Here is a 27,683-nt window from a genome sequence, read left to right on the forward strand (position 1 = left end):
GTTAAATCCTCGCCCAGCTACAATGCCATGGCTGAAACACTGCCCCCTTATTCCATTGACAACTTCCTGATATGAATATTAGCCTACATAAATGTGTATTTTTTTTCTTGATTTTTGGGTTCTAGAATACACATCAAAATTGACCATTTAGAACGAAATTATATTACAAGTTACAACAGCTACAAATGGCAGAAAAACAATATGCAACTATATAATACAGAAATTAGGCGTAATAATGGTAGAAAGAGAAAACAAACTCTCATTCAAAAAAACAAAACACATTCCATGAACTTTCTGTGAAAGAGTTATAGTGGAACAACTCCCATGGTGTGACAATGCGAGACCCAAGAATCAGCGTAATGGTTAATGAGGAACGTTTATAGGGTGAATGAGGAGTTAACCTCCATAGCAGTCAACAAACGGATGAGAAAGGAGACTATGTCTGGAAAGGGTGGAGATTTCCTTGTGTGACAAGCGCACACATTCACACTTTACAGTGCACTATGACACAGTAGGTAACTTATTGCACTCTCTCACGCACCCACACTCTGCCTTCAACCATCTTTTTTAACCCCCACAAAAAACAGACTTTGGGGCTATCTCATATCTATTCTGCAAGTTAAAAGATGTGATTCATAGACGATTGAGGACACCTTCTGCAACAGCTGTTTGAGGTGAGGAGTATGTCTGAGTGTGATTATTCCGATATGTATGACTTAATCTAAAGCAAAGGAGAGTGCCTTATACTGTCTGCTTTCACATATGGTATCTTATTCTAAAATGCGAATAACATCATTGGAATATACAGTTTTATTTTTCATGAATTACTCAAGCATTTCAAATTAGATTTTGTCCATTGTGGCTTAGATAAGAAAATGTAAGTGCTTCTACAGCGATTAGTTTTCCATACTGCAGGTCTCCTCCATTGTCTCCCTGTATGATGTCTTTATTCTTATTTTCCTCCAAATCACACACTGTAGCTAAATGCATCCAGTGCTCAGCTACCATTTAGCTGGTTGTGGCCTGGCATCTCCTGGAGATTTCTATCTATTTCGGGCTGTCTCAGATGTCTGTATTTTTAGATCTCTTAATTGTTGGTTGGATAAGGATAGAGTCAACGTGTTATGTATGCGTGCGTGTATATCTGTGTATACTCATGTATATAACTATACTTGTATATATAAATATACATGTGTGATTACGGTATATATGTCATTATACATATGTATATATATATATAGATATATCGAAAGAGAGATATATATGTGTACAGTGGTGCTTGAAAGTTTACATACCCCAGCAGAATTTTTGCTTGGCCTTTTTTCAGAAAATATGAATGATAACACCAAAACTTTTTTTCCACTCATGGCTAGTGGTTGAGTGAAGACATTTATTGTCAAACTACTGTATGTTCTCTTTTTACATCATAATGACAACCCAAACATCAAAATGACCCTGTTTAAAAGTTTACATACCCCATTTCTTAATACTGTGTATTGCCCCCTCTAACATCAATGATAGCTTGAAATCTTTTGTGGTAGTTGTGGATGAGGTTCTTTATTTTCTCATAAGGTAAAGCTGCCCATTCTTTTTCGCAAAAGACCTCCAGTTCCTGTAAATTTGTGGGCTATCTAGCATGAACGGCGCGCTTGAGATCTCCCCAGAATGGCTCAATGATATTGAGGTCAGGAGACTGAGATGGCCACTCAGTTTGTTCTGCTGTAGCCAATGACAGGTCGACTTGGCCTTGTGTTTTGGATCGTTGTCATATTGGAACGCCCAAGTACGTCCCATGTGCAGCTTCTAGGCTGATGATTGCAAATTTGCCTGCAGTATTTGCTGATAACGTGCTGCATTCATCTTTTCTTCAACTTTGACCAAGTTTCCTGTGCCTTTGTAGCTCACACATCCACAAAACATCAGTGATCCACTTCTGTGCTTTACAGTAGGAATGGTGTCACTTTCATCACAGGCCTTGTCGACCTCTGTCCAAATGTAACGTTTATGGTTGTTGCCAAAAAGTTCAATTTTGGTCTCATTATTCCAAATTAGCTTGTTCCAGACATTTTGAGGCTTGTCACTGTGCTGTTTTGCATATTGTATGTGAGATAATTTGTGACATTTGCGCAGTAATGACTTTCTTCTGGTGACTCGACCATTTTCTTCAAGTGCCTCCTTATTGTACATCTTGAAACAGCCACACTTCTAGTTTTCAGGGAGCCCAGTATTTCAGCTGATGTTATTTGTGGGTTTTTCTTTGCATCCCAAACAATTTTCCTGGCAGTTGTGGACGAAATTTTTGTTGGTCTACCTGATAGTGGTTTTGTTTTTACAGATCCCCTAATTTTCCATTTGTTAATCACAGTTTAAACGCTGCTAACTGGCATTATCAATTCCTTGGATATCTTTTTGTATCCCTTTCCTGTTTTATACAGTTCAACTACCTTTTCCCATAGATCCACTGACAATTCTTTTGCTTTCCCCATGACTCCCAATCCAAAAACGTTAGTGACTGGATGAAAGGTGCAAGAGTCGGTCTGGATCCCAGAAGCTTTTATGCACACACACTGATTACAAGCAAACAGGTGAGGATGTTACCTTTAGTAACCATTCAAACCCATTTGTGTCAACGTCTGTGCATGTTATCAGGCCAAATCACCAGGGTATGTGAACTTTTGATCAGGGTCATTTGCATGTTTTGGTTTGCCATTATGATTTAAAAAGAGAAAACACAGTAGTTTGACAATAAATGGCTTCACCCAATGACTAACCATGAGTGGAGAAAAAGTTTTGGTGTTATCATTCATATTCTCTGAAAAAAGGCCAATAAAACAAAAATTCTGCTGGGGTATGTAAACTTTTGAGCACAATTGTATATATATATATATATATACACACATATATACATATATATATGTCTATATACATAATTGTCTAAGGGGTACTTCCGTCTGTCTGTCCTTCTGTCACAGATATTCATTGGTCCTGGCCTCTGTCTATCATGGGAATCCAAGTCGCTGATTGGTCGCTGCAAAACAGCCACGACCAATCAGCGACGGGCACAGTCCGGAAGAAAATGGCCGCTCCATACTCCCCGCAGTCAGTGGCCGACGCCCGCTCCCCGCAGTCACTGTCCCCAGCGCTCCGCTCCCCGTAGTCATTGTCCCCGGCGCTCCACTCCCCGCACCGTGTCCCCGCCGCTCCCCACACTGTGTCCCCGGTGCTCCGCTCCCCACACTGTGTCCCCGGCGCTCTGCTCCCCACACTGTGTCCCCGGCGCTCCGCTCCCCGCACGCTCCATATTTCCCTCCAGTCACCACTAACACAGGGTTAATGCCGGCGGTAACGCATTCCGTTACCGCCGCTATTAACCCTGTGTCCCCAACCTTTTACTATTGATACTGCCTATGCGGCATCAATAGTAAAAATATGTTGTGTTAAAAATAATTAAAAAAAACAAAAAACCTGCTATACTCACCCTCCGCCGCCTTTCTCGCTCCTCTCCACGCTCCCGGGATCGCTCCATTGCAAGTGGCAGGTTCCGCTCCCGTCCCAGGGCTGGTGTGGGACAAGGACCTGCCGTGACGTCACGGTCGGTCATGTGACCACGACGTCATCATAGGTCCTGCTCACACCAGCCCTGGGACCGGACCGCAAGCTGCCGCTTGCAATAAAGCGATCCCGGGAGCGTGGAGAGGAGCGAGAAAGGCAGCGGAGGGTAAGTATAGCAGGACTTCAACGGGCTATAGGTGAGTATATGTTTTTTTTTTCTTTTTTTAAGTCTCTATACTACGTGCCTCTGTGCTGGGCAATATACTACGTGGCTCTGCTATATACTATGTGGCTGGGCAATACGTGGCTGGGCAATATACTACAATGCTGGGCAATATACTACGTGGCTGGGCAATATACTACGTAACTGGGCAATATACTACGTGGCTGGGCAATATACTACGTGGCTGGGCAATATACTACGTGGCTCTGTGCTGGGCAATATACTACGTGGCTGGGCAATATACTACGTGGCTGGGCAATATACTACATGGACATGCATATTCTAGAATACCCGATGCGTTAGAATCGGGGCACCATCTAGTATATATACACATATATATATATATATATATATATATATATATATATGTGTGTAAATGAATGAAACTGGGTGTAGGTGGCTGATATAATTCTTGTCCCTTGTTAAAACTTGAACAGGCTAGAGTAGTTCCTATTTGAAAAACGTGCCTTTAGATAAAAGCATTTTCCTGGCTACTAATTAAAATTTATGGACAGCTATTTTGTTTTACATAACATTGCGTCTCCATGCCATCTACTTCTTATTGTGTGAAACGTTTATTGTGGCTGCTGGCAATATTAAAGCATTGATAAAATCAAAATATGCTAAAAAATCAAATAATATTACAGAATTGCCAGTTTGTTCAGACTACATGTTATATGCATGCTTGTGTGTATATATAAATGTACCGTATATACTCGAGTGTAAGCCGACCCGAGTTTAAGCCGAGACCCCTAATTTTGCCACAAAAAACTGGGAAAACTTAATGACTCGAGTATAAGCCTAGGGCGGGAAATGCAGCAGCTACCGGTAAATGTCAAAAATAAAAATAGATACCAATAAAAGTAAAATTAATTGTGACATCAGTAGGTTAAGTGTTTTTGAATATCCATATTGAATCAGGAGCCCCATATAATGCTCCATATAGTTTATGATGTGCCCCATAAGATGCTCCATACAGACATTTGCCCCATATAATGCGGCACAAATGCTGATTATGGCCCCATAAGGTGCTCCATAGACACATTTGCACTGTATAATGTTCCACAAATGCTGATTATGGCCCCATAAGATGCTCCATAGACACATCTACCTCGTATAATGCTCCACAAATGCTGATTATGGCCCCATAAGATACTCCATAGACACATTTGCCCCGTATAGTGCTGCACAAATGCTGATTATGACCCCATAAGATGCTCCATAGACACATCTACCTCCATATACCTCAATATATCCATATTGAATCAGGAGCCCCATGTAATGCTCCATATAGTTTATGATGGGCCCCATAAGATGCTCCATACAGACATTTGCCCCATATAATGCTGCACAAATGCTGATTATGGCCCCATAAGGTGCTCCATAGACACATTTGCACTGTATAATGCTCCACAAATGCTGATTATGGCCCCATAAGATGCTCCATAGACACATCTACCTCGTATAATGCTGCACAAATGCTGATTATGACCCCATAAGATGCTCCATAGACACATCTACCTCGTATAATGCTCCACAAATGCTAATTATGGCCCCATAAGATGCTCCATAGAGATATTTGCCCCACATAATGCTGCACAAATGCTGATTATGACCCCATAAGATGCTCCATAGACACATTTGCCCCATATAATGCTGCACAAATGCTGATTATGGCCCCATAAGATGCTCCATAGACACATTTGCCCCGTATAATGCTGCACAAATGCTGATTATGACCCCATAAGATGCTCCATAGACACATTTGCCTCGTATAATGTTCCACAAATGCTGATTATGGCCCCATAAGATGCTTCATAGAGATATTTGCCCCATATAATGCTGCACAAATGCTGATTGTAGCCCCATAAGATGCTCCATAGACTATTATGCCCCATATGCTGATGCTCCGATTAAAAAAAAAAGAAGAAAATCACATACTCACCTCTCGTCGCTCAGGCCCCCAGCACTTGCTATATTCACCTGTCTGCGTTCCACCATCGGCGCTGCTGTGTATTCCTCGTCCTCCGCACTGACTGTTCAGGCAGAGGGCAGTAAGCACACTAATCGCTTCATCACGCCCTCTGACTTGAGCGTCACTGCAGATGATACAGAACACACAGCGGCGCCAACGGTGGAACGGGGGACAGGTGAATATCGCTAGCATGTGACCGCTCAATACAGGAAGAAGCTGCCAGCGCCCGGAGAACCACGGACGTGCAGGGACCGCTCCAGGAACAGGTGAGTATTATTAGACAACTGTCGCTCCCCCTCCCCTGCCGACCCCTGAGAATGACTCGAGTATAAGCCGAGAGGGGCAATTTCAGCCTAAACAAATGGGCTCAAATTCTCGTCTTATACTCGATTCTCGATTAAATACGGTATATATATTTCTATTTTATAAATATATAATAAATGTGTGTGTGTGTGTATATATACAGTATATATATATATATATATATATATACACACAGTATGTATATATATAGTACAGACCAAAAGTTTGGACACACCTTCTCATTTACAGATTTTTCTGTATTTTCATGACTATGAAAATTGTACATTCACACTGAAGGCATAAAAACTATGAATTATCACATGTGGAATTACATACATAACAAAAAAGTGTGAAACAACTGAAATTATGTCTTATATTCTAGGTTCTTCGAAGTAGCCACCTTTTGCTTTGATGACTGCTTTGCACACTCTTGGCATTCTCTTGATGAGCTTCATGAGGTAGTCACCGGGAATGGTTTTCACTTCACAGGTGTGCCCTGTCAGGTTGAATACGTGGGATTTCTTGCCTAATAAACGCGGTTGGGACCATCAGTTGTTTTGGGCAGAAGTCTGGTGAATACACAGCTGATAGTCCTACTGAATAGACTGTTAGAATTTGTATTATGGCAAGAAAAAAGCAGTTAAGGAAAGAAAAACGAGTGGCCATCATTACTTTAAGAAATGAAGGTCAGTCAGTCCGAAAAATTGGGAAAACTTTGAAAGTGTCCCCAAGTGCAGTTGCAAAAACCATCAAGCGCTACAAAGAAACTGGCTCACATGAGGACCGCCCCAGGAAAGGAAGACCAAGAGTCACCTCTGCTTCTGAGGATAAGTTTATCCGAGTCACCAGCCTCAAAAATTGCAGGTTAACAGCAGCTTAGATTAGAGACCAGGTCAATGGCACACAGAGTTCTAGCAGCAGACACATCTCTACAACAACTGTTAAGAGGAGACTTTGTGCAGCAGGCCTTCATGGTCCAAATTTGAGTTCTTTGGTTCAAACCACCGTGTCTTTGTGCAACGCAGAAAAGGTGAACGGATGGACTCTACATGCCTGGTTCCCACCGTGAAGCATGGAGGAGGAGGTGTAATGTTGTGGGGGTGCTTTTCTGGTGATACTGTTGGGGATTTATTCAAAATTGAAGGCATACTGAACCAACATGGCTACCACAGCATCTTGCAGCAGCATACTATTCCATCCGGTTTACGTTTAGTTGGACCATCATTTATTTTTCAACAGGACAATGACCCCAAACGCACCTTCAGGCTGTGTAAGGGTTATTTGACCAAGAAGGAGAGTGATGGGGTGCTACTCTAGATGACCTGGCATCCACAGTCACCAGACCTGAACCCAATCGAGATGGTTTGGGGTGAGCTGGACCACAGAGTGAAGGCAAAAGGGCCAACAAGTGCTAAGCATCTCTGGGAACTCCTTCAAGATTGTTGGAAGACCATTCCCGGTGACTACCTCTTGAAGTTCATCAAGAGAATGCCAAGAGTGTGCAAAGCAGTCATCAAAGGAAAAGGTGGTTACTTTGAAGAACCTAGAATATAAGACATAACAAAAAAGTGTGAAACAACTGAAATTACGTATATAATTGCACATGTGTTAATTCATAGTTTTGATGCCTTCAGTGTGAATGTACATTTTTCATAGTTATGAAATGACAGAAAAATCTTTAAATGAAAAGGTGTGTCCAAACTTTTGGACTGAACTGTATATATACACAGTGGGTATGGAAAGTATTCATACCCCTTTAAATTTTTCACTCTTTGTTTCATTACAGCCACTTGGTAAATTCAAAAAAGTTCATTTTTTTCTCATTGATGTACACTCTGCACCCCATCTTGACTGAAAAAAACTGAAATGTAGTAATTTTTGCAAATTTATTAACCCCTTCCCGACCCATGACGCCACGTAGGCGTCATGAAAGTCGGTGCCAATCCGACCCATGACGCCTATGTGGCGTCATGGAAAGATCGCGTCCCTGCAGATCGGGTGAAAGGGTTAACTCCCATTTCACCCGATCTGCAGGGACAGGGGGAGTGGTAGTTTAGCCCAGGGGGGGTGGCTTCACCCCCCCGTGGCTACGATCGCTCTGATTGGCTGTTGAAAGTGAAACTGCCAATCAGAGTGATTTGTAATATTTCACCTATTATAACGGGTGAAATATTACAATCCAGCCATGGCCGATGCTGCAATATCATCGACCATGGCTGGAAATACTAATGTGCCCCCACCCCACCCCACCGATCGCCCCCCCAGCCCTCCGATCTGCCCGGCACACTGCCCCGCTCCCCTCCGTCCTGTGCTTCGCTCCCCCCCGTGCTCTTGTCCGCTCACCCCCATGCTCCAATCACCCCCTTGTGCTCCAATCACCCCCCCGCACTCCGATCCACCCCCCCGTGCTCCGTTCCACCCCCCCGTGCTCCGTTCCACCCCTCCCGCGTTCCGATCCACCCCCACATGCTCCGATCCCCCCCCCCGTGCTCCCCCCCACCCCATCATACTTACCGATCCTGCCGGGGTCCGTCCGTCTTCTCCCTGGGCGCCGCCATCTTCCAAAATGGCGGGCGCATGCGCAGTGCGCCCGCCGAATCTGCCGGACGGCAGAGTCGTTCAAAGTGCATTTTGATCACTGAGATATAATCTATCCCAGTGATCAAAATAAAAAAATGATAAATGACCCCCCCCCCCCTTTGTCACCCCCATAGGAAGGGACAATAAAAAAAATATAGAATTTTTTTTTTCCACTAATGTTAGAATAGGGTTAGGGGTAGGGCTAGGGTTAGGTTTAGGGTTAGGGTTAGAGCTAGGGTTAGGGTTAGAGCTAGGGTTAGGGCTAGGGTTAGGGTTAGGGCTAGGGGTAGGGTTAGGGGTAGGGCTAGGGTTAGGGCTAGGGTTAGGGTTAGAGCTAGGGTTAGGGCTAGGGTTAGGGCTAGGGTTAGGGTTTCGGTATGTGTACACGTATTCTGGTCCTCTGCGGATTTTTCCGCTGCAGATTTGATAAATCCGCAGTGCTAAACCGCTGTGGATTTATGGCGGATTTACCATGTTTTTTCTGCGCATTTCACTGCGGTTTTACAACTGCGGTTTTCTATTGGAGCAGTTGTAAAACCGCTGCGGAATCTGCAGAAAGAAGAGACATGCTGCGGAATGTAAACCGCTGCGTTTCCGTGCAGTTTTTCTGCAGCATGTGTACAGCGATTTTTGTTTCCCATAGGTTTACATTGAACTGTAAACTCATGGGAAACTGCTTCGGATCCGCAGCGTTTTCCGCAGCGTGTGCACATACCTTTAGAATTAGGCTATGTGCACACGGTGCGGATTTGGCTGCGGATCCGCAGCGGATTGGCCACTGCGGATTCGCAGCAGTGTTCCATCAGGTTTACAGTACCAAGTAAACCTATGGAAAACCAAATCCGCTGTGCCCATGGTGCGGAAAATACCGTGCGGAATCCGCAGATGAAATCCGCACAAAAAACACTGGAAATCCGCGGAAAATCCGCAGGTAAAACGCAGTGCCTTTTACCCGCGGATTTTTCAAAAATGATGCTGAAAAATCTTACACGAATCCGCAACGTGGGCACATAGCCTTAGGGTTAGGGTTGTGGTTAGGGTTGTGATTAGGGTTATGGCTACAGTTGGGATTAGAGTTAGGGGTGTGTTGGGGTTAGTGTTGGAGTTAGAATTGAGGGGTTTCCACTGTTTAGGCACATCAGGTCTCCAAACGCAACATGGCGCCACCATTGATTCCAGCCAATCTCGTATTCAAAAAGTCAAATGGTGCTCCCTCAATTCCGAGCCCCGACGTGTGCCCAAACAGTGGTTTACCCCCACATATGGGGTACCAGCATACTCAGGATAAACTGCGCAACAATTACTGGGGTCCAATTTCTCCTGTTACCCTTGTGAAAATAAAAAAATGCTTGCTAAAACATCATTTTTGAGGAAAGAAAAATGATTTTTTATTTTCACGGCTCTGCGTTGTAAACGTCTGTGAAGCACTTGGGGGTTCAAAGTGCTCACCACATATCTCGATAAGTTCCTTGGGGGGTCTAGTTTCTAAAATGGGGTCACTTGTGGGGGGTTTCTACTGTTTAGGCACACCAGGGGCTCTGCAAACGCAACGTGACGCCCGCAGACCATTCCATCAAAGTCTGCATTTCAAAAGTCACTACTTCCCTTCTGAGCCCCGACGTGTGCCCAAACAGTGGTTTACCCCCACATATGGGGTATCAGCGTACTCAGGAGAAACTGGACAACAACTTTTGGGGTCAAATTTCTCCTGTTACCCTTGGGAAAATAAAAAATTGCAGGCTAAAAGATCATTTTTGAGAAAATAATTTTTTTTTTTCCATGGCTCTGCGTTATAAACTTCTGTGAAGCACTTGGGGGTTCAAAGTCCTCACCACACATCTAGATTAGTTCCTTTGGGGGGCTAGTTTCCAAAATGGGGTCATTTGTGGGGGATCGCCAATATTTAGGGGCTCTCCAAACGTGACATGGTGTCCGCTAATGATTGGAGCTAATTTTCCATTTAAAAAGCCAAATGGCGTGCCTTCCCTTCTGAGCCCTGCCGTGCGCCCAAACAGTGGTTTACCCCCACATATGGGGTATCAGCATACTCAGGACAAACTGGACAACAACATTTGGGGTCCAATTTCTCCTATTACCCTTGGCAAAATAGGAAATTCCAGGCTAAAAAATCATTTTTGAGGAAAGAAAAATTATTTTTTATTTTCATGGCTCTGCGTTATAAACTTCTGTGAAGCACCTGGGGGTTTAAAGTGCTCAATATGCATCTAGATAAGTTCCTTGGGGGGTCTAGTTTCCAAAATGGGGTCACTTGTGGGGGAGCTCCAATGTTTAGGCACACAGGGGCTCTCCAAACGCGACATGGTGTCCGCTAACAATTGGAGCTAATTTTTCATTCAAAAAGTCAAATGGCGCTCCTTCCCTTCCGAGCCTTACCATGTGCCCAAACAGTGGTTTACCCCCACATGTGAGGTATTGGTCTACTCAGGAGAAATTGCCCAACAAATTTTAGGATCCATTTTATCCTGTTGCCCATGTGAAAATGAAAAAATTGAGGCTAAAAGAATTTTTTTGTGAAAAAAAAAGTACTTTTTCATTTTTACGGATCAATTTGTGAAGCACCTGGGGGTTCAAAGTGCTCACTATGCATCTAGATAAGTTCCTTGGGGCGTCTAGTTTCCAAAATGGGGTCACTTGTGGGGGAGCTCCAATTTTTAGGCACACGGGGGTTCTCCAAACGTGACATGAGTGGAGCCAATTTTTCATTCAAAAAGTCAAATGGCGCTCCTTCCCTTCCAAGCCGTGCCGTGCGCCCAAACAGTGGTTTACCCCAACATATGAGGTATCAGCGTACTCAGGACAAATTGGACAACAAATTTCGTGGTTCAGTTTCTCCTTTTACCATTGGGAAAATAAAAAAATTGTTGCTAAAAGATAATTTGTGTGACTAAAAAGTTAAATGTTCATTTTTTCCTTGCATGTTGCTTCTGCTGCTGTGAAGCACCTGAAGGGTTAATAAACTTCTTGAATGTGGTTTTGTGTACCTTGAGGGGTGCATTTTTTAGAATGGTGTCACTTTTGGGTATTTTCAGCCATATAGACCCCTCAAACTGACTTCAAATATGAGGTGGTCCCTAAAAAAATGGTTTTGTAAATTTCGTTGTTAAAATGAGAAATCGCTGGTCAAATTTTAACCCTTATAACTTCCTAGCAAAAAAAAATTTTGTTTCCAAAATTGTGCTGATGTAAAGTATACATGTGGGAAATGTTATTTATTAACTATTTTGTGTCACATAACTCTCTGGTTTAACAGAATAAAAATTCAAAATGTGAAAATTGCGAAATTTTCAAAATTTTCGCCAAATTTCCGTTTTTATCACAAATAAACGCAGAATTTATTGACCTAAATTTACCACTAACATGAAGCCCAATATCTCACGAAAAAACAATCTCAGAACCGCTAGGATCCGTTGAAGCGTTCCTGAGTTATTACCTCATAAAGGGACACTGGTCAGAATTGCAAAAAACGGCAAGGTCTTTAAGGTCAAAATAGGCTGGGTCATGAAGGGGTTAAAAAAAAAGAAAATTTTAAATATCACATGGTCATAAGGATTCAGACCCTTTGCTCAGTATTGAGTAGAAGCACCCTTTCTAGTACAGCCATGAGGCTTCTTGGGAATGATGCAACAAGTTTTTCACACCTGGATTTGGGGATCCTCTGCCATTCTTCTTTGCAGATCATCTCCAGTTCCATCAGGGTGGATGGCAAACGTTGGTGGACAGCCATTTTCAGGTCTCTCCAGAGATGCTCAATTGGGTTTAGGTCAGGGCTCTGGCTGGACCAGTCAAGAATGGTCACTGAGTTGTTCTGGAGCGACTCCTTTGTTATTTTAGCTGTGTGCTTAGGGTCATTGTCTCGTTGGAAGGTGAACCTTCAGCCAAGTCTGAGGTCCAGAGCACTCTGGAAGATGTTTTCATCCAGGATATCTCTGTACTTGGCCCCATTCATGTTTCATTCAATGACATCCTGTCGTCCTGTCCCTACAGCTGAAAAACATCCCCATAACATGATGGTGCCACCACCATGTTTCACTGTTGGGATTGTATTGGGCAGGGGATGAGCAGTGCCTGTTTTTCTCCACACATACCACTTAGAATTATCACCAAAAAGGTCTATCTTCATCTCATTAGACCAGAGAATCTTATTTCTCATAGTCTGGGAGTCGTTCATGTGTTTTATTTTAGCAAACTCTATGTGGGCTTTCATATGTCTTGCACTGAGGAGAGGCTTCCGTAGGGCCACTGTGCCATAAAGGCCCAACTGGTGGAGGGCTGCAGTGATAGTTGACGGAACTATCTACCATCTCTCTACTGCATCTCTGGAGCTCAGCCACAGTGATCTTGGGGTTCTTCTTTTCCTCTCTCACCAAGGCTCTTCTCCCACGATTGCTCAGTTTGGTTGGACGGCCAGGTCTAGGAAGACTTCTGGTGGTCCCAAACTTCTTCCATTTAAGGATTATGGAGGCCACTGTGCTTTTAGGAACCATGAGTACTGCAGAAATTCTTTTGTAACTTTGGCCAGATCTGTGCCTTGCCACAATTCTGTCTCTGAGCTCGTGGCCAGTTCCTTTGACCTCAGGATTCTCATTTGGTCTGACATGCACTGTGAGCTGTGAGGTCTTACATAGACACGTGTGTGCCTTTCCAAATCAAGTGCTCTTAGTTTAATTAAACACAGCTGGACTCCAATGAAGGAGTAGAACAATCTCAAGGAATATCACAAGGAAATGGACAGCATGTGACTTAAATATGAGTGTCTGAGCAAAGGGTCTGAATACTTATGACCATGTGATATTACATTTTGTCTTATTTATTAAATTTGCAAACGTTTCTACATTTCTGGGTTTTTGTATCAGTCAAGATGGGGTGCAGAGTATATTAATGAGAAAAAAATGAACTTTTTTTGAATTTACCAAATGGCTGCAATGAAACAAAGAGTGAAAAATTTAAAGGGGTCTGAATACTTTCCGTACCCACTGTATGTATATATACAGTACAGACTAAAAGTTTGGACACACCTTCTCATGTAAAGATTTTTCTGTATTTTCATGACTAAGAAAATTGTACATTCACACTGAAGGCATCAAAACTATGAATTAACACATGTGGAATTATATATTTAACAAAAAAGTGTGAAGCAACTGAAAATATGTCTTATATTCTAGGTTCTTCAAAGTAGCCACCTTTTGCTTTGATGACTGCTTTGCACACTCTTGGCATTCTCTTGATGAGCTTCAAGAGGTAGTCAGCCGGAATTGTTTTCAGTTCACAGGTGTGCCCTGTCAGGTTTAATAAGTGGGCTTTCTTGCCTTATAAATGGGGTTGGTACCATCAGTTGTGTTGTGCAGAAGTCTGGTGGATACACAGCTGATAGTCCTGCTGAATAGCAAATAGATCAATGGTTGCACTCAATGTTACTGTACTAAAGCAAGGAAATGTGCGATACATGAAATGTGAATAGCATAATGGCTTGTGAAATCTATGAAAAAACACATGAGAAGCTTAGCACAAGATTTGGCCAAAAATTGTGAGCCCATCCACCAAACGTCAAGGTAATCTCAGATCGGATGGGTACCTGACCTGTCTGCCTAGTGTGAACACTTACCTCTGGCTAATAACATGGTAAAGCCTGCATTTATAGGAAGGTCGGAACCAACTGTGTTTGGATGTAATTAAAATCACAGCATGGTGAAGGGCGGGGCGTTCAAGTAAAAAAAATAGTGCATAGTAAATATAGGAAAACTGACTGAACAGCAATCTAGTCTGAACTGGTGCATAACCAAAAAAGACATACATAGCAAATAGATCAATGGCTGCACTCACATTTCATGTATCGCACATTTCCTTGCTTTAGTACAGTAAAATTGAGTGCAACCATTGATCTATTTGCTAAGACTAAGTTTAGTCTTTCAGGTTTAATTAAAGGGGTTGAACAAATATGTCCTGTGAAACATTTAGGAATTGCAACAATTTTCTGCAAAGCCTCCTCATTCAGGGGCTCAAACGTACCATATATACTCGAGTATAAGCTGAGATTTTCAGCCCAAATTTTTGGGCTGAAAGTGCCCCTCTCGGCTTATACTCGAGGGGGAGAGAGGACTGTGACATACTCACCTAGTCCCGGCGCTCCTGGCGCTCCCCCTGCCCGTCCCACAGTCTTCGGTGCCGCAGCTCTTCCCCTGTTCAGCGGTCACGTGGGACCGCTCATTAAAGTTATGAATATGGACTCCACTCCCATAAGGGTGGAGCCACATATTCATTCCTCTAATGAGCGATAACAGTGACCGCTGACAGAGGAAGAGGCTGCGGCACCCGGACACCAGCTGTCTGGGATAAGGAGCCAGGGACGCCGGGAGCAGGTAAGTATGTCATAGTTACCTGTCCACGTTCCACCCGCCAGGCGCCGCTCTGTCTTCCGCATCCTCTTGCTCTGACTGTTCAGGTCAGAGGGCGCGATGACGTACTAGTGTGCGCGCCGCCCTCTGCCTGAACAGTCAGTGCGGAGAGACGCCGAGACGGGACGCTGAGGAGCTGCAAGCAAGAGAGGCATGTCATTTTTTTTTTTTATTGCAGCAGCACCAGCAGCATTCTATATTGCATAGATTTATATGGAGTGTCTATGGGGCAATAATGAACGGTGCAGAGCATTCTATATTGCACAGCTTTTTACGGGGCCTTGAGGGTGGGGGAGTTGGTGTCTCCCACTACAGTTCATCAGGGGGGCCTTTGGGCGGGGGACTTTTTTGTTTCCGAGGGGTCATTGCAGTTTTGGATTCGGAAGTCTAAGACGGATCAGACGGGAAGGGGTAAAAGGGTGGTTTTGGGCGCCGTTCCTGGGTCCATTATGTGTTCTGTCCATTGCTGGTGGGATTTTGATAGGCTCCACCCGTGGGGTGATGGGCCTTTGTTACGTCATGAGGACGGGTCTTTTCTGTCTAAATACCAGTTTGTAGCGGTTTTCTGGCAGTCTTTGGAGGCCATTGGCGTGGATTCTTCCAGGTTCGCCTCGCATTCTTTCCGGATCGGGGCCGCTATGGAGGCGGCGCGGAGTGGTTTGGCTCCTGCTGTGGTACAGAGGATAGGACGGTGGGAGTCTGGTCGTTATCGGAGTTATGTGAAGCCCTGAGAGGCTGGTGACTGTCGGTCATTGTACTCGTTGTCGACGCGTGCCTAAGTTATGTTTTTCAGGTTCATCCTCGCTGTTGGTGTGGACTGTCGGCCACTCTTACGTGTACTGGGGTGCAAAGCGAGCAGATGTCCGACGGGATGGAAGACAGCTCGGCTTTTCCAGGGATGTTGCCGTCATCAGGTGGTTGGGGTTTCGGGGCTTAGGTTGGAATAGAGTCCTGGAGGAGGTACACAACGGCGTGCGGTTGGACAGGCCTCCCGACATTTTGGTTTTACACGTTGGGGGAAACGACTTGGGAGTTCGCCCTTGTCGTGAGTTGATCCGGGACATTAAGCATGACTTGCTACAGCTATGGGTTTCTTTTCGGGACATGTCTATCATGTGGTCGGAGATCGTTCCACGGAAATCCTGGAGGCACGCTAGGTCAGTGGACAAGATTAATAAGGCCCGCATCAAGGTGAATCGGGCCGTGTCTGGTTTTGTCGCACGGAATGGGGGTTTTGCCGTGCGTCATTTTGAGTTGGAGCGTGGTGGTGACCAATATCTTTTGGGTGATGGCGTTCATCTGAACGCGGTGGGCATTGACTTGTGGGCCCTCGGGCTGCAGTCTGGAATTGAGCGGGCCATAGCGGTTAAGGCTGGTGGGGTCTCGGGTACTTGAGGGGGTCAAGTATCCTCGTGGTGGTGGGGGGAGGGGTCCTTGGAGTTGGTACTAAATTGGCCTGGGGGGTCCGTGGGGATACGGATTCTCCAGTTGGTATATGTTTTGGTTGCGGGTCTGGTGGTTTGGGGGAATCTTGGTAACGGTGGGCCAGATTCCTAAGTTGGAAATGGGCAAGGGTAACCCTTTGGGGTATTTTGGTGCTCTCGAGCCTGTGGGGTAACGGCTGAGAGTAATCTACAGTTGGTCTCTTGTCCACTTGTTTATACTATGGTTAACACCAGACTTTTAGCTTCAAGGACCCCTTCTCGGATCATGTTACGGTTAAATGTTTGTCTGTTTATAATAAAGGCCGCTGTGGCCAATTATATCCAACGTGATGATGGGAAGGAAAGGGGTCGGAGACCCTTGGGGAGACACTTATTCACGGTGGTCGACAATACCAATGTCATGAAAGGTGCAGAGCATTATATATGGCACAGCTTTCTATGGAGCATCTATGGGGCCATACTGAACGGTGCAGAGCATTGTATATGGCACAGCTTTCTATGGAGCATCTATGGGACCATACTGAACGGTGCAGAGCATTCTATATGGCACAGCTTTATGTGGAGCATCTATGGGGCCATACTGAACGGTGCAGAGCATTCTATATTGCACAGCTTTATGTGGAGCATCTATGGGGCCATACTGAACAGTGCAGAGCATTCTATATGGCACAGCTTTATGTGGAGCATCTATGGGGCCATAATGAACGGTGCAGAGCATTCTATATTGCACAGCGTTATGTGGAGCATCTATGGGGCCATACTGAACGGTGCAGAGCATTTTATATGGCACAGCTTTATATGGAGCATCTATGGGGCCATACTGAACGGTGCAGAGCATTATATATGGCACAGCTTTATGTGGAGCATCTATGGGGCCATACTGAACGGTGCAGAGCATTCTATATAGCACAGCTTTATGTGGAACATCTATGGGGCCATACTGAACAGTTCAGAGCATTCTATATGGCACAGCTTTATGTGGAGCATCTATGGGGCCATACTGAATGGTGCAGAGCATTCTATATGGCACAGCTTTATATGGAGCATCTATGGGGCCATAATGAACGGTGCAGAGCATTATATATGGCACAGCTTTATATGGAGCATCTATGGGGCAATAATCAACGGTGCAGAGCATTCTATATGGCACAGATTTCTATGGAGCATCTATGGGGCCATAGTGAATGGTGCAGAGCATTCTATATTGCACAGCTTTATGTGGAGCATCTATGGGGCCATACTGAACGGTGCAGAGCATTATACATGGCACAGCTTTATATGGAGCATCTATGGGGCCATAATGAACGGTATGGAGCATCTATTTTTATTTTTTAAATTCACCAATAGCTGCTGCATTTTCCACCCTAGGCTTATACTCGAGTCAATAAGTTTTCCCAGTTTTTTGTGGCAAAATTAGGGGGGTCGGCTTATACTCGGGTCGGCTTATACTCGAGTATATATGGTAATTGGACGAATGAACTTTACCATAAATAAAATGTTCAGTTTTAGTACCGTATATAATCGAGTATAAGCCGACCCGAGTATAAGCCGACCCCCCTAATTTTGCCACAAAAAAACTGGGAAAACTTATTGACTCGAGTATAAGCCTAGGGTAGGAAATGCAGCAGCTACCGGTGAATTTCAAAAATAAAAAAAGATGCTCCATACCGTTCATTATTGCCCCATAAGATGCTCCATATAAAGCTGTGCCACATATAATTCTCCATATCGTTCATTGTTGCCCCATAGATGCTCCATATAAAGCTGTGCCACATTTAATGCTCTGCACCGTTCATTATGGCCCCATAGATGCTCCATAGAAAGCTGTGCCCCATATATAATGCTCTGCACCGTTCATTATGGCCCCATAGATGCTCCATAGAAAGCTGTGCCATGTATAATGCTCTGCACCGTTCATTATGGCCCCATAGATGCTCCATAGAAAGCTGTGCCATATATAATGCTCTGCACCGTTCATTATGGCCCCATAGATGCTACATAGAAAGCTGTGCCATATATAATGCTCTGCACCGTTGATTATGGCCCCATAGATGCTCCATAGAAAGCTGTGCCATATATAATGCTCTGCACCGTTGATTATGGCCCCACTGATGCTCCATAGAAAGCTGTGCTATATAGAATGCTCTGCTCCTTTCATTATTGCTCCATAGGAAGCTGTGCCCCATACAGAATGCTCTGCACCGTTCATTATGGCCCCATAGATGCTCCATAGAAAGCTGTGCCCCATATATAATGCTCTGCACCGTTCATTATTGCCCCATGGATGCTCCTTATAAAGCTTTGCCATATATAATGCTGCTGCTGCTGCTGCAATAAAAAAAAAATCACATACTCACCTCTCTTCGCTCAGGACGCTGGCGCTTTCAATATTTACCTGCTCCTCGTGCGGTTCCGTCTCCAGCACTGTCGCTCAGCAGAGGGTGCGCACTGACTACGTCACTACGACTGACTAACCTGAGCGTCACTGCCAGAGGACGCTGGAGACGGGGCCGCACTGGAGTGAGGAGCAGGTAAATATCGCGCAGCGCTCCCCTCCCCATATACTTACCTGCTCCTGGCGCGGTCCCTGCAGTCCCTGGCTTCCCCGGTGCTGCATCTTCTTCCTGTATTGAGCAGTCACAGTTACCGCTCTTTTACAGCAATGAATATGCAGCTCCACCCCTATGGGAGGTGGAGCCGCATATTCATTTCTGTAATGAGCGGTACCATGTGACCACTCAGTACAGGAAGAATCTGCAGCGTCGGGGAAGCCAGGGACTGCAGGGACCGCGCCGGGAGCAGGTAAGTATAATTACACAGCCCCCGCTCCCCCTCCCCTGCTGACCTCCCGGTATATGACTCGAGTTTAAGCCGAGAGGGGGACTTTCAGCCAAAAAAAATGGGCTGAAAATCTCGGCTTATACTCGAGTATATACGGTACTTTGTAGAGAATCCTTTGCAGGCAATGACTGCCTGAAGTCTTGTAGCCATGGACATCACCAAATGCCTTTCCCTCAGCTGACTTCAGTTGTTACTTGTTTGTGGGTCTTTCTGCCTTAAATTGTGTCTTAGTCATATGAAATATATGCTCAATGGGGTTGAGATCTGGTGATTGACTGAGCCATTGTAGAATATTCCACTTATTTTGCTATGTGCCCACTATCAGGAAGTAGCAGCATTTTGCATGCAGAGTATTTTCGTGCTTCCAAAACGCTGCTTTCTAATCACACATTTTTTCCCTTTTCACTAAATCATGCAGATTTACCGCATTTAATGAATGGCTATGCGTGAAACTACGCAGCCGAGAAGCTAATCTCCGCTGCAGATAATTGACATGCCGTGGCTCGTATACCTGCACCGCGGGTGAGTTTACTCAGTGTTAAATAGAGGCACAGTGGGCATGGGATTTATAGAAATCCCATCAACTATGCTTCTAATGTAGAACGCTGTTTTTTGGGCATAGTGCAGGTAAGCTGCATCCAAAACACTGGTCTTCCTGATAGTGGGCATGTAGCCTTTGCCTTAAAAAACTTCTGGGTTGCTATCGCATTATATTTTGGGTCATTGTTTATGTCTACTTTGAAGCGCCGTCCAATCAACCTTGCTGCGTTTGGTTGAATCTGGGCAGAAAATATAGCCCTGTACACTTCAGAAGTCATCCAACTGTTTCTGTCTTATCAGCAATAAACACTAGTGTCCCAGTGTCATTCTGGTACAGGTTGATCTTAGTTTCATCTGTCCAAAGAATGCTTTTGCATAACTGGGCTGGGTTTTCTAGATTTTTTTTAGCAAGGTCTATTCTGGCCTTTTTATTTTTAAGGCTGATTAATAGTTTGCATTTTGTGGTAAACCCTCCGTATTTGCTCTCATGAAGTCTTCTCTTTAGGCTATGCGCACACGTTCAGGATTTTTCGTTTTGGTTTTTTTTTTGCATTTTTCGGCCGTTTTCCGAGGAAAAAACGCTAAAAAACAAAGCTTACATTAAGCATCCCATCATTTTAATGCATTCCGCAATTTTTGTGCACGTGCTGCTTTTTTCCGCAAGAAAGCATCGCGGTAAAAAATGCAGCATGTTCATTAATTTTGTGGATTTTTTGCATTTTTGCCGCTATATTATTGCATTGGGAAGCTTCAGGAAAAAAAAGCGAGAACTCTGCAAAAAAAAGCGATAAAAACTTGAAAAAAAACGCAAGCAGATTTCCTGCAAAAACAGTCCGGTTTTGTTCAGGAAAATTCTGCAGACATTCCTGAACATGTGCACATAGCCTTATGATAGATTTAGATACCGAAACCCCTTCTTCCTGAAGAATATTGGGTGGATGTTGGGAAGGGGTTTTTCTTCACCATGGAAAGGATTCTGCAATCATTTATCACTGTTGTCTTATGTGAACATCCAGGCCTTTTTGATTTCCCAAGCTCACCACTGTGCTTTTTGTGTTTTGCAGAATGTACCAAACTATTGATTTAGCCTCTTCTAACATTTCTGATATCCCTCCGATGGATTTCTTATTTATTTCAGACTTATGCTGGTCTGTTTTTTTCCATTGAAAGTTCCTTTAACCACATGTTGTGGATTCACAGCAACAGCAACCAAATGCAAATGCCACACTTGGAATCAGCAACAGGTCTTTTACCTGCCGAATTGATGATATATATATATATATACACTGCTCAAAAAAATAAAGGGAACACTTAAGGGGAACCTGTCACCCTAAAAATCGTATATGAGCTAAGGCCACCGCCATTGAGGTCTTATCTACAGCATTCTTTAATGCTGTAGATAAGCCCCCGATGTAACCTGAAAGGTAAGAAAAACAGGTTATACCAAACTCACCCAGGGACGGTCCCGCTGCGGTCCGGTCCGATGGGCGTTGCGATCCGGGTCCAGTACATCCTATCTTCATGCAATGACGTCCTCTTCTTGTCTTCCTGCCACTGCTCCAGCGTACTTTGTCTGCCCTGTTGAGGGTAGAGCAAAGTACTGCAGTGCGCAGGCACCTGGCCTTCTGACCTTTCCCGGCGCCTGCACACTGCAGTACTGTGCTCAGCCTTTGTGCAAGGAGGAACAGGAGGAGCACTGCCAGAGCCCTGCAAAATGACCTCCAGCAGGCCACAAATATGCATGTGTCTGCGCAAAGGGTTAAAAACCGACTTCATGAGGATGGTCTGAGTGCCTGACAGATGGGGGTTGTGCCTACAGACCAACACCGTGCAGGATGCTTGGCGTTTGCCACAGAACACCAGGATTGGCAAATTGCATGCCCTTATCATCTCCTGCCTCGACTACTGCAACCTCCTACTCTCTGGACTCCCCTCTAGCACTCTGGCACCGCTCCAATCCATCCTACACTCTGCTGCCTGACTAATCTACCTGTCTCCCCGCTATTCCCCAGCCTCTCCCCTATGTCAAGCCCTTCACTGGCTTCCTATCGCCCAGAGACTCCAGTTCAAAACCCTCACAATGACATACAAAGCCATCCACAACCTTTCTCCTCCATACATCTGTGACATGGTCTCCCGGTACCTACCTACACGCAACCTCCGATCCTCTCAAGACCTCCTTCTCTACTCCCCTCTCATCTCTTCTTCCCACAACCACATCCAAGACTTCTCCCGTGCTTGCCCCATACTCTGGAACTCTCTACCCCAACACATCAGACTCTCGCCTACCATAGAAACCTTCAAAAAGAACCTGAAGACCCACCTCTTCCGACAAGCCTACAGCCTGCAGTGATCCTGAAGTTACTGAACCACCGCGCAACCTGCCCTACCCTCTCCTAGTGTTTCATCACCCATCCCTTGCAGACTGTGAGCCCTCACGGGCAGGGTCCTCCCTCCTTATGTACCCGTGTGCCTGTTATCTGCTCATGTTTAATGTATTTGTCTATATTTGCCTCGTATTCACATGTAAAGCGCCATGGAATAAATGGCGCTATAAAAATGTATAATAATAATAATAAATTCACCACTGGCGCCTTGTGCTCTTCACAGATAAAAGCAGGTTCACACTGCGCAAATGTGACAGACGTGACAGAATCTGGAGACGGCGTGTAGAGCGACCTGCTGCCTGCAACATCCTTCAGCATGAAGGTTTGGCAGTGGGTCAGTAATGGTGTGGTGTGGCATTTCTTTGGAGGGACACACAGCCCCCCCATGTGCTTGCCAGAGGTAACCTGACTGCCATTACAGTTAGGGCCAGAAATATTTGGACAGTGACACAAGTTTTGTTATTTTAGCTGTTTACAAAAACATGTTCAGAAATACAATTATATATATAATATGGGCTGAAAGTGCACACTCCCAGCTGCAATATGATAGTTTCCACATCCAAATCGGAGAAAGGGTTTAGGAATCATAGCTCTGTAATGCATAGCGTCCTCTTTTTCAAGGGACCAAAAGTAATTGGACAATGGACTCTAAGGGCTGCAATTAACTCTGAAGGCGTCTCCCTCGTTAACCTGTAATCAATGAAGTAGTTAAAAGGTCAGGGGTGGATTCCAGGTGTGTGGTTTTGCATTTGGAAGCTGTTGCTGTGAGCAGACAACATGTGGTCAAAGGAACTCTCAATTGAGGTGAAGCAGAACATCCTGAGGCTGAAAAAAAAGAAAAAATCCATCAGAGAGATAGCAGACATGCTTGGAGTAGCAAAATCAACAGTTGGGTACATTCTGAGAAAAAAGGAATTGACTGGTGAGCTTGGGAACTCAAAAAGGCCTGGGCGTCCACGGATGACAACAGTGGTGGATGATCGCCGCATACTTAATTTGGTGAAGAAGAACCCGTTCACAACATCAACTGAAGTCCAGAACACTCTCAGTGAAGTAGGTGTATCTGTCTCTAAGTCAACAGTAAAGAGAAGACTCCATGACAGTAAATACAAAGGGTTCACATCTAGATGCAAACCATTCATCAATACCAAAAATAGACAGGCCAGAGTTAAATTTGCAGAAAAACACCTCAAGAAGCCAGCTCAGTTCTGGAAAAGTATTCTATGGACAGATGAGACAAAGATCAACCTGTACCAGAATGATGGGAAGAAAAAAGTTTGGAGAAGAAAGGGAGCGGCACATGATCCAAGGCACACCACATCCTCTGTAAAACATGGTGGAGGCAACGTGATGGCATGGGCATGCATGGCTTTCAATGGCACTGGGTCACTTGTGTTTATTGATGACATAAGAGCAGACAAGAGTAGCCGGATGAATTCTGAAGTGTACCGGGATATACTTTCAGCCCAGATTCAGCCAAATGCTGCAAAGTTGATTGGACGGCGCTTCATAGTACAGATGGACAATGACCCCAAGCATACATCCAAAGCTACCCAGGAGTTCATGAGTGCCAAAAAGTGGAACATTCTGCAATGGCCAAGTCAATCTCCAGATCTAAACCCAATTGAGCATGCATTTCACTTGCTCAAATCTAGACTTAAGACGGAAAGACCCACAAACAAGCAAGACCTGAAGGCTGCGGCTGTAAAGGCCTGGCAAAGCATTAAGAAGGAGGAAACCCAGCGTTTGGTGATGTCCATGGGTTCCAGACTTAAGGCAGTGATTGCCTCCAAAGGATTTGCAACAAAATATTGAAAATAAAAATAATTTGTTTGGGTTATGTTTATTTGTCCAATTACTTTTGACCTCCTAAAATGTGGAGTGTTTGTAAAGAAATGTGTACAATTCCTACATTTTCTATCAGATATTTTTGTTCAACCCTTCAAATTAAACGTTACAATCTGCACTTGAATTCTGTTGTAGAGGTTTCATTTCAAATCCAATGTGGTGGCATGCAGAGCCCAACTCGCGAAAATTGTGTCACTGTCCAAATATTTCTGGCCCTAACTGTAGGTACCGAGATGAGATCCTCAGACCCCTTGTGAGATCATATGCTGGTGCGGTTGGCCCTGGTTTCCTCCTAATGCAGGACAATGCCAGGCCTCATGTGGCTGGAGTGTGTCAGCAGTTCTTGCAAAATGAAGGCATTGAAGCTATGGAATGTCTGGCCAGTTCCCCAGACATGAATCCGATTCAACACATCTGGGACATCATGCCTCGCACCATCCACCAACGTCATGCTGCACCACAGACTGTCCAGGAGTTAGCGGATGCTTTAGTCCAGGTCTGGGAGGAGATCCCTCAGGAGACCATCCACCGCCTCATCAGGAGGATGCCCTGGCGTTGTAGGGAGATCATACAGACACGTGGAGTCCACACACACAACTGAACACAATTACTGAAGTTGGACCAGCCTGCAATTTGATTTTGAGTAGCATTCCGAATCCAGACCTCCATGGGATATTAATTTTGATTTACATTGATCATTTTTATGTTTTATTGTTCTCAACACATTCCAATATGTAATGAATAAAGATTTGCTGAAATATATAATATAGTGATATCTAGGATGTGGTATTTTAGTGTTCCCCTTATGTTTTTGAGCAGTGTATATATACTGTGTATATATATATATATATATATATATATATATATATATATATATATACAGTATATATATACTGTATATACTCATGTAAATTGCATCCTTATCCAACTGTATATATATATATACATATATATATATATATATATATATATATGTGGGTATGCAATATTACATATGATTCCTTTCAGTGAACACTTTGGTCTAGTGATACCTGTGTTTTATTAGTTATATTATTCAATAAGCTTACCAATGTTGTTATCACCCTTTTGTTCTATTATTTCTTGTGTTTTCTATCATTTTCTCTACTTATAATTTTTTCGAAAATATTTATATTGTTGAATGACTACAACTCATCTTTGGTATAAATGTATATCTTCTATATATTACAGCTGCTGTTTTCCTTGAAGTTCTGGTTTTATTCTTTGGCAATCCATGACTGATCAAATGTTAGTATGACACCTGTGGTGCATCTTGTACCACTCAGTGGATCCAAAGGGAGGGTGACTGCATCCGACCGTCTTGAGGCAGACAAAGCAAAGTATGTGAAATCTCCACAAGTAATACATCGCAGGCAAAATCCTGCCATCAACACCAACTTCACCCCTGTGCTGTCAAGGAAACCAAAAGCATTACCTTGTAGTTTGCAATTCCAAAGCGAAGACACTTTTCACAATCTCCTTAGCTCAACTGAGCAACAAGAATCCCCTAAGGAAAGTTACTCACATTTCAACAAGTGTAATGATGTATTTCAAATTTCTACTGTATCAAAGCCTTCCTCACCAGAACAAAGGTGTAAACCAGAAACTATCCTATCTCATTGCAGTAGCCTCTCTCCAAGTATGCTGAAAAAGCAAGTAAATCTTAATTTTGATCCTCAGAAAGAACAAAGTAGTCTATGTGGCAAATATCCTTTATCCCAGACTTGTTTGACATCCAATCATGGAAATAACCCACAAAAAGCTCTTGTGTCTCCAACAGACAAATCTCACTGTTTAAGGAGATTGAGTGGTAAAAGAATGAACCGACCAGACTCCCTTATTATTTATAGACAAAAGCGTGATGTAGCATCATCTAGCAAAGAAAACAATAATGAAGAGGCGGGACTGGTCATTCGGCTTCTCCAGGGGACACCACTCTTAAGAAGAAGCTCTCGATTATCACAAAATCCAGCCCAAACCAGCAATCAAGAGGAACCACTATCACCTCGGTTGCAAAGGGGAAAAGGTAAAACCATTGTTTGCCCGCTTCCTAGCCCCCCATCCTCTAATGTTAAGGAGATCCAATTAGCAGAGCAGCTGACTTTTACTGATTTGGAAGCTCAACATTTTTTTGAGAGCTGTGGGCTAGAAGGTAGTTTGTTGAATTTGCTTAACAGCTACCAAAAGGGAGAAAATACACCAATGGGCAGCCTGGAATCCATGGATAGAGTGAGTTGTGCTCTTGGTGCTGCAGAAGAAGAGAAAGAAGATAAAGCTCCTGTATCTGTTATTGAGCGAAATGCCCGTGTGATAAAGTGGATATACAGCTGTCATCATGCACGTAACATTGAAGGTCAAGGAAATAAGCAGCTGACAAGGGAATCTACAGTTTGACATGGTTCATGACCCAACTGAAAGCTACTACAAGCCATTGATGACTCACCAACATTTCTAGGGCTAAAAAAGAAACAGTAACTTTTTACATCTTGCTTTCACAGCTGAAAAAATATGAAAATTGTAAGAGTAGATTTCAGGAACTCACCATATATTCTTACACTTTAGATAAAATGTCAATCTTTATTATAATATATCAAGAATGATACCGAAAAATAAAAGGAAAAAATGAAAAAAGCACAACACCAGACAAAATATAGAAATGAACACCGCAGGCAGGTGCCTGTCCCTGTACTGGTCTGAGTATCCCTACCTACCAGCAAAGGTTGGCACCTTAAAAACCTGCGCAATGGCGCCCCCGCTCAACGGCTGCTCATGCTGCTAACCCTATATGGCCCTAATTTTTGGCAGGGAGGTGATATGATGTTCAGTAGGTGGAATAGAGAGACTATGAAATGCAAGAAGATATCTACATGTCTTGAATAAATGGCATGACAAATAGATGTAGGTTCCTTCTCTAGGTCTACATACACTAATGTAAATTCTCTCTAACTACTAATAATCTATCCATATGCTCTATTATCTTCACATGCCGGGGTAGACACCATGGGGCCACATGGCTGATATCACATAGTTGGTGTTCCTGATTGTCAAAAGGATAATTCCATCTATTATCAAAGGACAGTAAATATTTGAGATACTCAAAAGAAAATTGAGTTAAGAGCAAAGAAAGATAAAAGAGATAGTTCAGTCCAGTAACATTTTAAAAAAAAAGTGTTTAAAGAAGGGTGATTATGGATAGTGGAGTAAAATCAGATTATATATATATATATATATATATATATATATATATATATATATATATATATATCCAAACATGCGTGGCAAAATTGCAATGACTTATTATTCAAATGATCTTTTATATGTTGTCACAAAGAAGGGATAGGCATCAGATGACTACTGTCATTCCCCAAATTCTTATTTCATAAATAAAACACTCATGTCTAACCATAGCAAGGCTCCTTCCTTTAGATGCATATGCTTCACCCCTATAGATAAACACAGCAAACAAAATGTCATATATCCACACCACCTGTTTGCAAAGCAAAATAACACTTCAAGCTACAATGCAACTCAACGCGTTGTCACTTTTCCAAGGTTCAT

General features: G+C 43.7%; 1 protein-coding gene across 1 annotated transcript; it reads left to right on the forward strand.

Moving 5' to 3' along the window:
- Window positions 1-487: 487 nt before the first annotated feature.
- FAM110D (family with sequence similarity 110 member D) lies at window positions 488-26,798 on the forward strand. Its single transcript, XM_069756459.1, has 2 exons — window positions 488-674; window positions 25,317-26,798. The coding sequence occupies exon 2, from the start codon at window positions 25,380-25,382 to the stop codon at window positions 26,517-26,519; it is 1,140 nt and encodes a 379-aa protein (XP_069612560.1). The 5' UTR covers window positions 488-674; window positions 25,317-25,379; the 3' UTR covers window positions 26,520-26,798.
- Window positions 26,799-27,683: the final 885 nt, after the last annotated feature.

Source organism: Ranitomeya imitator, chromosome 3, assembly GCF_032444005.1.
Source record: "Ranitomeya imitator isolate aRanImi1 chromosome 3, aRanImi1.pri, whole genome shotgun sequence".
NCBI classification, from domain to species: domain Eukaryota; kingdom Metazoa; phylum Chordata; class Amphibia; order Anura; family Dendrobatidae; genus Ranitomeya; species Ranitomeya imitator.